Here is a 12,155-nt window from a genome sequence, read left to right as displayed (position 1 = left end):
TCCTCTGGCTTTATTCTCTTTCTTATCACATATACAAGGGCAATAATCTCCAACACTGATTGCCTGTTAGAATCACTCTGGGATCTGTGTTCCAACTGTGGGGGGTGGTGCAAACAATATGCATCCACATCTCCCTTCCCTTTACCCTTTATGAGAGTCTTATTTAATAGTCCTGGAGTGAGGCTTGAGCATCAGAATTTTTAAAATGACATGAGTAAATCTAATGTGTTGTCAAGATTGAGAACCAACTAGTTTATGTCTCCAAAGACTTTACATTTCAGCCACTGTGAACTGAATTCAATTTAAGAAATGAAGCAGTACTGTTCTCATTTTTAACCAACCTATTTGAATATTCAAAAATAAGAACACGATGTGACAATTTTGTCATTCAGCATAAAGTGCAAAGAATTCTGGGGAAATGAATAGGCAATGATTCAAAGACACACGAACTTTCATAGACTGTGGACAGAAAGTATATATTTTTATGTATCAGTTCAGTTCAGTTCAGTTCAGTCGCTCAGTCGTGTCCGACTCTTTGCGACCCCATGAATTGCAGCACGCCAGGCCTCCCTGTCCATCACCAACTCCCGGAGTTCACTCAGACTCACATCCATTGAGTCAGTGATGCCATCCAGCCATCTCATCCTCTGTCGACCCCTTCTTCTCCTGCCCCCAATCCCTCCCAGCATGAGTCTTTTCCAATGGGTCAACTCTTCGTATGAGGTGGCCAAAGCACTGGAGTTTCAGCTTTAGCATCATTCCTTCCAATTTTTATGTATATGTTTTAGATAAATCTGTCTAGTGAAGTTTATATACCCAAGTATTCAGAAAGTTCCACTTTGACTTATTCCAATTTTACTCTAGAGAATTCTCCCACATGTACCTAAAGAATTGTTCAAGAACATTCATTGCAATATTGTTTCTAATAGTATGTGAATAAGATAGGAAATACAGGCATTATAATATATTCATTCAATGAAATTTAAGCAGCAGTTAAATTGAATGAAAACACCTTATATATCAACATATATAAATATTAAAAAAAAATCTTTAGCAAATAATTTTTAGAAGAAAACCTAGAGTAGGTTATCAAGATATAAATTGAAATCACATGAAATAATACTATAAATTATTTACATCTATATGTATATATGTATGACAAACATGTTAATATCGTAAGACAGCATGGGATTTATGGATGTTACACTGTATTTAGTGGTTATCTCAGAAAAATAGGGGAATGGTTTCAGAGGGCTTCAGGGGTAGCTATAATATACTTTTTATTAAAAAAAAACCTGAAGCCAATATAGCAAAATATCAAGATTTGATAAAACTGGATATCAAGAACATAAGTACTTGTGACAGTATTTTCTATAATATTCAGTAAGTTTAAAATATTTTATAACAAAAATCAAAAATTATTTTAGCAAATTACATCCTTTTATATTTTATGATTTTGCTTTTTAAATTAAGGGTGATATAATAAGAATGAGTATGATCACTTTTCAGTTAATAGTCAACTTTGGTTGCTACTTTAGAATTCATGGCTAGTTCTCTAGTAGAATTAAAAAAAAGCACATTATAGTATGAGTTTTAAAGTTTCTGTTTTGGACTTAATTATCATAATGTGAGATCATGGGAAAAAACATATTAGGGATAAGATTCATAATACAGTGAACAGTGGTAAAAATGTTATTTTTTTCAAATCCTGAACAACTGAAAGCATATCATTTTAAAATAAGATTGAAGATGGAAACTAATGTCAAATGCAAACTCATGTATTTTTACTAAAATTCTAGATATGCCAACATATATTTAAAGCCAAAACTATTGAAATGTCTTCAAAAGATATATTAGTCACCATTTTTCCTTTATTTATAAATATTAACAATTGTAATAACATTTCACATGTATATTTTAGTAATTCTTTCACCAATATCTAGCAAAATTACTGAATGCCAACTTTGTGTCAGGAACTATGCTCTATAAAAATGTACAACTGCAAAACTTTTAATTGTATTGACACACCATTATATCATGAGAAACACTTTGTAAAGTCAGCACATTAAAATAATAACAGCTAACATTAATGAAAGGCTTTTTCACAGGCAGAGTGTAAGTGCTTTTCATGTGTTAAATTATTTAATCCTCAAAGCAACTCTGTGAGTCAGGTATTATTTATTATCTTATTTTATAGCTGATAAGAACTGAAGCTCAGAGGAATTAAGGCAAGCAGGTAAGGCTGCAGTTATTAATTCATAGGACAAGGTTTCAATAACAAGGAAACTGATTTCTTGCTCTTGAACATGGGCTATATGAACTCAGTTAATTAAGCCCATCATAAAATGTGACTAATCTATCAATTTTCTTAATTTTTCATTAGCTGAAGTGTCTAGTTTGTCTTATTTTAAAATCTAAAATTATACACCTCAAATTAAATATATATTTATACATATACAACATAAATTATTTACAGCATGTATATATAGACACATACTGAAAATCAGGACAGTTTTAGAGTTGCTTAGGGAAATAATGAATGGTATGTTGTAAGACAGTGTTGTGGAACTAAGGATAATTAGTATAAATATTAACTTTTGTCCAGATACAATCAGATATAACCCCAATTAGTTGGGAAAAATTTAGATGTTTAATTTACTAGACAATATAAGTTCGACTCTCCAGTTTGTATCCTTTGCCTTTAGGGTTAATGAAGGTAAACACACCTTACTCCTGATCTTGCCTCTACCAGCCCAGGTTGACTGGTGTAAATGCAAATGAAATCCTTTGCAATCTTTTCAAACTTGAATTTGCTGACGTGCAGAGAAGGCCACAAGGGCCACACAAAGCTTTGCCTTCATTGACCCTCGTCTTAGAGCTACCATGTACTGACTATTTGGGCAAAATGCCAATGGACTATGTTCTGACTTTACACAATTGGAAACTCCACAGTTCTCAGCACCATATCAAAATCTGTGGATTTACAAGTTGAAGGTGGCCAGGTAAGCAGAATTCTTGAATGTGAGCAGAAATCCAGGTGGAGAAAAAAGTGGAGCTCATTTTTCTTTCCTACCTTGTCTAATAAACACACTACGGTCTCTAATGGGAAGGCTGAAATAATATTATTTTAGGATAAGTAAATCATATCTAATAATCAGAGACTTTTTTTAATAAGTGAAAATAAAAAGCCAATTAGTGAAGATGGGACATGGTGCTTATCAAAAAAGCTAAACCTTTGTTTCCTTGAAGTTTTGACTAATTTCTTTTTTCTTTGATTTTTATTGTTATGGTCAATTTTAAGGCTGATTTTAAGGTATGATTTTAAGGCTGACAGGAAATATACTTAAAATTTAATTATTTTCTTCTAAACCAGCAGAATAAAACAGTTCTCTGAGTTTCTCTTTAATTAAAAAAAATTGAGAAAGAAGAATGGAATATAATGGCTTATTTATATTTAACCCTCATAGAATTATATAAAATATTGAAGGTCTTCATTTGCTTTCTCTTGATTGGAAAAATATATACATATTTCTTTACTGAAAAATATATAATGAGTCATATATATATACACATAAATATACACATATACATACATAAACACATACACACACACACACATATAGTGAAGTGAAAGTCACTCAGTCGTGTCCTACTCTTTACCCCATGGACTATACAGTCGATGAAATTCTCCAGGCCAGAATAGTGGAGTGGGTACCCCTTCCCTTCTCCAGGGGATCTTCTCAACTCAGGGATTGAACCCAGGTCTCCCGCATTGCAGGCAGATTCTTTACCAGCTGAGCCACAGGGAAGCCTAAGAATACTGGAGTAGATAGCCTATCCCTTCTTCAGCAGATCTTTCTGACCCAGGAATTAAACTAGGGTCTCCTGCGTTGCAGGCAGATTCTTTACCAGCCAAGTTTTCTTCAAACTTACTCCTCTGAGGATATTGCCTTTAATTTAGAAAGAAGCACAGAGCATATCCCATTTTACAAGCTCTGTTTCTCTGTGTGAAAGAACGTATATATGACTTGTCACTTGATTGTGCTCCCTGAGGTCTGAGACTATGGCTGTGTTCTCAATTCCAACCCCAGCAAAGAGTTTGGAGTAGTTTCTGCTAAATAAATGTTTATTGAATGGATCCTTAAAACATGTTTGTACTTCTTTTTTTCTTTAAAATCTACTGAAATAAAAGAAGTTTTGGCCTTCAAATTGTAAATATATACAACATGTATACCTGTTTCACATTCGTTCCAGAGGAAATAGTTTGAGATGCTAACAAGGGTGTTTAGAGAAAGTCCAGCCAGGAACTGGGCTTCCAGGTACCAGAATAGTGAAAATAAGCTTCAATTATAGCAAAATCTCATCAGTGGGAAAAAAAAATCTGCACTTTGTCTAGCAGTGTAATGCAAGAAAGCAGAACGAAATCCTTCAGATATGCTCATTTTCATTTCTTAACTATCTAGGCACAAGTATTGAGTTAATGGACTCTAGGCTATTGTCTGTCTTTCACCTCATCTTGGCTGATATCTGGGCTATCAGAGCTTATGAACATCTTATTCAAAGGATGAGAAGAGGAAATGAAAGGAGACAAGAAAACCAGACCAGTGAAATTCTTTTAGTTAACAGGACATTAAAATTTTTTTTTAATCATTAAGGATGTATTATACTTATTACTGAAGAAAAATTGCCTGATTTTCTAGTGTTGTTAAATAATTTTGTATAATTCAGTAGCCAAAGCATTCTATATCTCTTTTCTGTTGCAGGGTTAAGTGACCACTGGCAACATGAAATTTATTATACATCTCTATAAATAATAGCAACTGCCATTTATTGAGAGCTTATTATGTGCCTGACATTATGCTTATCATTTTTGGTACATTCTTCATGTGTATGACAAAAATCCTGGGAGGGGGCTATTAAGATTCCTAGGTAGAAGAGGACATAGTTTTAGAGAAACCTCACAACTTCGAAGTGGTAGGGCTGAAATTCAAACTCAAGCTCTTAAGGACTTTACTCATTGGCCTCTTCAGTCTAACTTACAATGTCAATACTTTATCAGTATAATTCCTTTTCACACTGACAGTTCTAGAAGACATGATGAAAATAACTTCAATATGAAAGATATGACTAAGGGACTTCTAGATCTTCTATACTGTAATCCAGCACATCTCAGATCATTTTGACTATTATTTACATTTACAAAAAACATGTTCTCTTCTAAATTAAATATAGACAAGCACTGTCATTCTGACAATTTCCCTCTAGTTTCTCCTGATAAAAGAGAGAAAGCTTCTGAATAAAGGGACTGATAATGTCTGTTCTGAATGACCTGATCCCTTTGAAACAAAACTCATTTTGCCTATCAGTCTGAGAGGTCTGGATGATGCCTGAGAAGAGAAAGCCAGTCATAACAAGTGACCTTTCTCAGTTTCAAATTTTCTGGTAGCCATAATTATGTGGCTGCAAGGAAATAGCTTCTGGGCACCAGAAAGGTTGTAGTGGCTAATACTGCTCTTTGAAATATTTAAATATTTAAGCTCTTACAAATTAGAAACTGCCTGTTTTGCCCAACAGTTTGTCAGGTTTATTAAAGATGTTGAATTTTATTATCAAAGACAAAAATCCTGTACCATTAAAATTCTGGGTGGGATTAAAATTCCCATCACTGTGTTGCTACAGATGGTACACGATTCACCTCCCCAACTAAATAACACATTCAATTTATATGCAATGAGGTGTGCAAAAAGTGCTTTTGGCTATATATTAAGAAAACCCCTTAACTAACAATATACTGATTTAACACCCTCTAGCAGAAAATAGACAAAGGAGGTTGTTCTCATGCTGGAACAGGAAGATTATGGCATCCTAAATTGCACAGCAATAATTTTGCGGTACATAAGGTCTAAAAGCATGGAAGTGTTTCATCATCAGATCTGCTGCTGCTGCTGCTAAGTCACTTCAGTCGTGTCCGACTCTGTGTGACCCCATAGACGGCACCCCACCAGGCTGTCCTGCCCCTGGGATTCTCCAGGCAAGAACACTGGAGTGGGTCTAAGTGAGGATAAAAAATGAGACAACTCTCATGTTTAAGATGGGATATATACGTAGTACTGGTCATCCAGAAGGCCAATTAATTTCTTCTGAAAAATGAGTATATATTTTTTTAATTTGTCATAGAAGACTCAGAAGGACCTAAGCCATGATTACTGCATGAGAAGCTAAATGAATTTTAGCAAATTATAAACAAAAACTTTAGTTATATCTAATTTCAGAATGATATTTCTTTATCATACTTTTCTATGTTTTTACTATTTTCTACTTTTCTATCCTCTTCTGCACATATCTGCTAAACATATTTAGTAATGATGTGATCAGAACAGTCTGCTATTAGCCTAATTCAATTGATAGCAACATACAGAAAAATAAAAATTATAACTGCAGGTAAATGTACATGAAAGGCAAAAAAAAAAAAAAGAACTCTAGACATTTCAGCAAAGTGTGACACTGAAAGAGAACCAACTCTACCTTGCATTCTGGACAACCATGACTTGACTGCATTGATTCCAAGATCGAGAATGAAGGATACAGCAGAAAAGTAGGAAAGACAGGAAGAAAAAAGTTAGGAACAGAAGTAAGGAAGAAAATGTGAGAATAAAAACTAAAGGAGCTGCACCATAATACACAAACAACATGAGGTAGAAAATAATCGTTGAACCAAGGTGAAAATAATGCTTCCCAAGTATAATACATTCCAAGGTCTTGGTCATTATAGTAATTAGGAGTAATTTAAAGAAAGGGCTAGGAATTGAATAGGAATGGCATACTAGCGTGCTTTTTGGTCAAATCCCATCTAGAAGGCATATTTTGTTTGATAAATTGCATGGGGATAGCTTTCGGTGGGAACCTCACTCTTCATTTCATTATAGTTCCCACCCATCTTTCTGTTACCCACTCTGGAATGGACTGCCATATTCATGCCATCTGTCTGACCTTTCCAGTTATTCAAGTTTGCAATGGGATTGCAATAGGATTAAAACATATCCTGTAACAAATAAAAGATAACCACTCTTTTATAGTATAAAAAGTGACACTCTAGGGTATTAAAGAAGATAGAAAATTAAAAGAGAGTGTCTATTTTCACTCATTAGCAAATGCTGATTAGAGATATAGCCTTGGCAGTGATTTCCTCTTATACTGTCATTAAATAACACTAACGGTCAAATGACCCAAATAAAAGGCAGAATGCAGTTATCAGTTTGTTATATTCATGCTAAAAAATAAAGTACTCGAGGAGGAGGGATAAATTAGGAGTTTGAGATTAGCAGTTACAGACTACTACATACAAAACAGATAAACAGCAAATTCTACTGTAATGCACAGAAACTATACTCAGTATCTTGAATTAAATCAGTTTGCTGTATACAGAAACGAATGCAACATTGAAAATCAACTATATTTCAAAAGAGTAGAAACATTGCAGTTATACTACTACATAAAGATAAAAACTAACATAGAAAGTCCCCTTTCTTGTTCTATAGGGCTAGTTTGAAATGTCTATGAATTAAAACTAGAGTAACAATACCAGCAACTCTAAGTTTCTAAATAAAATTGTTGGGTAGGATGAAATTAAGGGCTGTATACTGAATTAGATATATCACTTGGCAATTTTCAAATTATTTTCTGAGTATTATCTAATTTGATTTTCCTGAGCAACTGAAAATTATGGCTCTCTCTACCATGGCTCTTTCAATATCAACAAGGAAAGTGAATCTCTAAGAATTGATGATTTGACAGTTGTGACAACTGGTAAGTAGCACTCAAATGCAGTGTATAACTCTAATTTAGATCCTGTTCAAACAGACCAAATATAGTTATAGAACATACTTTGTATGATTTTAGTGTTTATAAATTTTTTGAGCTTTGTTTTATGGCCCACAACATAGTTTATGATGGTTAATGTTCCATATGCACTTGAAAAGTATATATATACATATATATATATATATATATATATATATATATATATATACACACACATACATATTCTGTTGTTGATGGGCAGAATATTTTATATATATCAACTAGGTCATCAAACTGGCTAAGAAAATATTAGGAGGCAATTGGGGGAAATAAGAGATTTAAAAATTAAAAATTATTATGGCTATGTGTGGTATTATAATTACTTTTGAAGTTTTTTTTTTTTAGAAATATATACTATTTGCATAAAAAAGTTACAATAGTTGAGATCTATTTTAAAATAATCTGCATGGAGGGAGTGTACAAGGGTGAAAATGAAACATGATTGGCTAGAGAGTGGTAATTGTTGAAGCTGAGTAATGGGTGCATGATGGATCATTATATTATTCTTTCTACTTATACTTCCAATGACTGAAAATTTCCCAGTAAAAAGTTACATTAAAATGTTGCTCTTCAAATTAAATGAAAACACAGCAAAAATGAAACCAGAGTCTTCAATAACCGTCCCCTAATTTTTTTAACTATACCTCGAATTGTTGATTACTTATGGTTCCATTATACTGATTTGGCTAGTATAAATTCTTCATAAAAGGTAATGATCTGTTGGGTCCAAATTACTGGTTTGAAGCCATCCCTGAATTATGATTTATATATAAGATTACAGCCATTTGCATTTATTATGTGAAAATTAAACATCTCTAAAGAGTACTTGCTTTATATAAACAGTTTATATATTACACAAGAGATTTAAAGAGATCTTTTTCATTTATCTATGAAAGTTGACATTTCAAATATTATTCTTATTTTTTTATTTTATAATTTTAGAACAGTGATTTGAAAATATGCATGTAAATAATGATCCATCAAGTTATTTAATGAGCATTTAATTATTGAATAATACACATGTCCTATAAGATAAAAGAGTAACTGGTGAGTCCTTGAACACTGGTTTCACAAATACATTTTGAAAGGTAAACTAATTCTTTAAATCTGCCACAGACAATTCCTGAAATGATTTCATAGTCTACCTGACTGGTCATAGCAGAAGAAGTTTCTAGAACTAACATACTAATACGTTCTTATCCAAGCAGCTTTTGTTATGATCATGAATCTCCAAAAACCCATTAAGGCTTAATTATAAATTTTTAATTCCACCTTGCTTACTAACTGGAAATAAATAAGTATGACATGTATTAGAGATAAAACTAAGAAAAAGATATAAAGCTCTTTAGAGATTAGAAGACATTATCACTATTTAAAAAAAAATCATATGGCAATATTTATGATACTTCGAAGACATCACTTCTTTACTTACCCTCGCCCTGGAAGAAGGTACACTTTAACAAAGGGGTCTGAATAACCATTGTTGTCTCGAGGGACTAGGTTTCTTGCTTGGAGAATATGTATTATGAGATTTCCAAGATCATAGTTGATTTGAAGCTTAAAGGAACAGCAAATATTCCATGAACATTATTTTGTTTTTAAAAAAGCATATAATACATTATCGTTCAATATTTTGCCAGTATTTAAAAAAATTCTCATAAGAAGCATTAACTGTCACTTTCATTTTATTTGAAACTGAACAGACCAGTTAATGTCTAATTTAATTGGGAGCTCCCAGGCACACATTAATTACTAGTAAATGTGCTGTTCATTCTTTCCACTGTGAAAGTTCTGGCCTGTCTAAAATTCATTTAGAAGGAAAATAACACAGGGAATGCTAGTTACATTTTTAAACAAAATTTCCACTGTTAGCAAAATCAGAAATGTTAATGTTCATAAATACAGTTCCCAGAATTTTGAAAATAAATTAACTAATTGATAAATTTAATAGAAAATCTCTTTTGCATTTCATCAAATAGTTAACAGTGGGTAGAATCATTGTTTAAACACAAATACTTTAGTACTGAATTGTCAGGATATTTAAGAATGTGCAATTTGATCTCTTTCTATAGTACACTAGCTGATAAACCTGTAGCTTTTCTTTTTGTGCCTGCTTTCTTAACAGAGTGAGGTTAAGATAATAAAATACAACTGTTCTTTAATCTCAGAAACTGAAGAGAGAAGAAGAGGCACTGTCTCATAGATGTCTAACGGCTGTTGAAAAGTTGTCATTGAATAGTAAAAGACTTACCATTCAAACTAAATTTTAAGAAGCCAGCATTATTCAAAATAATTGAATTAACCAATTTTTCTCCTTTAAAAATGAAAAATTCCTTTGGCATCATTTAGAATAGGACAATTCTGTTTGATGCTGTTTCAATTTATCAAATAACAGAAAGGAAAGTGAAAGTGTTAGTTGCTCAGTTGTGTCCGACTCTTTGTGACCCCACGGATTGTGCAGACCCTATGGACTGTAGTCGACCAGGCTCCTCTGTCATGGGATTTCCCAGGCAAGAATACTGGAGAGGGTAGCCATTCCCTTCTCCAAGGGATCTAGCCAACCCAGAACTCGAACCCAGGCCTCCTGCATTGCAGGTCGATTCTTTACTGCCTGAGCCACCAAGGGAGCCCTAACAGAAAGGAAGAAATCTATACTTTGAAAAGGAAAAACCATAAATAAAAAATGAATGTACTTTCCATAATCATGCAAAACAGATATGCTATATTTATGTTGAAAATGGAATAACTTAGATGAGTCAGCCTTCATTTAAAATTTAATATTAAAACGATCTACTGATTTCAGCATAATTTTGATCTGATTACGTTTTGTGGCAGAAAAGCAATCTTTGTTCACTTTTCTCAGTACAGAAAGCTCCAGAGTCTCACTGACCACCATGAAAACAATATGAAACATGAAACACAGAGCCATGAAGGAAGAGGAGAAATAAGAAGTCTAGGACTGCAGTAACTGTGTTTTAATGGAGTACTAAAATACAGGAATTATTCTGCAATTAATTTCACTGAGGTTTAGAACAGCTTCCAAATCTTTACGGAGAAAATTTCCCCCTTTTTTTCCTTTCTCTGCTGGCCTAAAAGTCCATTTTTAACTGGTGAGGCAGCAAAATCATTTCTTATTGAAATAGAAATTTGCAGGATACTCTAAGAGAGTGCTTTCCAAAGCGTACTCTGTAAATCTGGTGCCTTAGAGAACACTTAGAGTTGCTCAGATGTTACATGTGAGAGAAAATGAGATGCCCCCAGTACCCCTTAACCAGACAAATTCCATTCTGGCAATTCACTGTTTGAGTGTTTACACAAGGTTTCATCTGGAATAAGGCTTTGCTAAAAAGACAGAAGATAAAATATTAAAAAATGAAATCACTGTCATAAGGAAGTATCTCCCCTTGCTGCCCCTCGCCCCTCACCCCCCCCAAAAAAAAAGAAAAAGGAAAGGAAAGCAAAGCAAATATCCTGGGAGTTGAAAATATTAGAGCAAAGTTCTACTGTAAAATTAAATATTACCACTGAAGTGAAAAGAAAATAAGAACAAAACAAATGAATTTACTTACAAAACAGAAATAGACTCACAGACAGACAATGAACTTACAGTTGTTGGTGGGGGACAGGGGGGAAGGGTGAAGGAGAAGGAATAGTTAGGGAATTTGTGGTGGATGTGTACACATCGCTATATTTAAAATGGATAACCAACAAGGACATCCTGTGCAGCATATGGAACTCTGCTCAATGTCATGTGGCAGCCTGGATGGGAGGGGGCTTAGCGGAGAGTAGATATATATGCATGTATGTATACATATATATATATGGCTGAGTGCCTGTGCTGTTCACCTGAAACTATCACAATATTGTTTGTTAATCAGCTATACCCCAATTCAAAATAAAATGGTTTTAGAAAATAAACCTTTCAGTAAAAAACAAATTATAACAAGCCAAAAAGAAACACAGCACATGTTGGCCCTTGAGCAAAAAATTAAAAAAATGAGACAAAGAAAGAGATATTATGAATCAGAGTATCTAGCATTTTCTTTGCTGCATGTGAAATTAAAAGAGATCACCTTTGGCTTTCTAGAAGTGAGAAATAGCAGTGAGACAGCAAGATTGAGAGCACATTGGTGATTTCAGTTCCATCCTGCTGGGTCCTTCTTATTAGGGTGCCCATGTTCTGTGCTTTTTCTTCATTTCCACTCTCACTCTCCACTCTGCTTCAATCCGGGTATGCCCGGATGACAATTGATTTCTTTGTCTTTGTGTCCTCCTCTTTATAATACTTCCTAGAG

At 33.6% G+C, this 12,155-nt stretch overlaps 1 protein-coding gene across 1 annotated transcript in view; it reads right to left on the bottom strand.

Annotated features, from left to right (window-relative positions):
- PCLO (piccolo presynaptic cytomatrix protein) overlaps positions 1-12,155 on the bottom strand; it is a 389,810-nt gene that overhangs the window by 66,296 nt on the left and 311,359 nt on the right. The window contains exons 15-16 of the mRNA XM_061413775.1: positions 9,293-9,417; positions 6,526-6,552 (exon numbers count right to left, since the gene is read on the bottom strand). Of these exons, the coding sequence (XP_061269759.1) occupies positions 6,526-6,552; positions 9,293-9,417 (152 nt within the window). The remainder of the gene's footprint in view (positions 1-6,525; positions 6,553-9,292; positions 9,418-12,155) is intronic.

This window comes from Bos javanicus, chromosome 4 (assembly GCF_032452875.1).
Source record: "Bos javanicus breed banteng chromosome 4, ARS-OSU_banteng_1.0, whole genome shotgun sequence".
NCBI lineage: Eukaryota > Metazoa > Chordata > Mammalia > Artiodactyla > Bovidae > Bos > Bos javanicus.
Note: the sequence above shows the minus strand (reverse complement) of the source record. Positions and strands in the feature narration are given on the sequence as shown.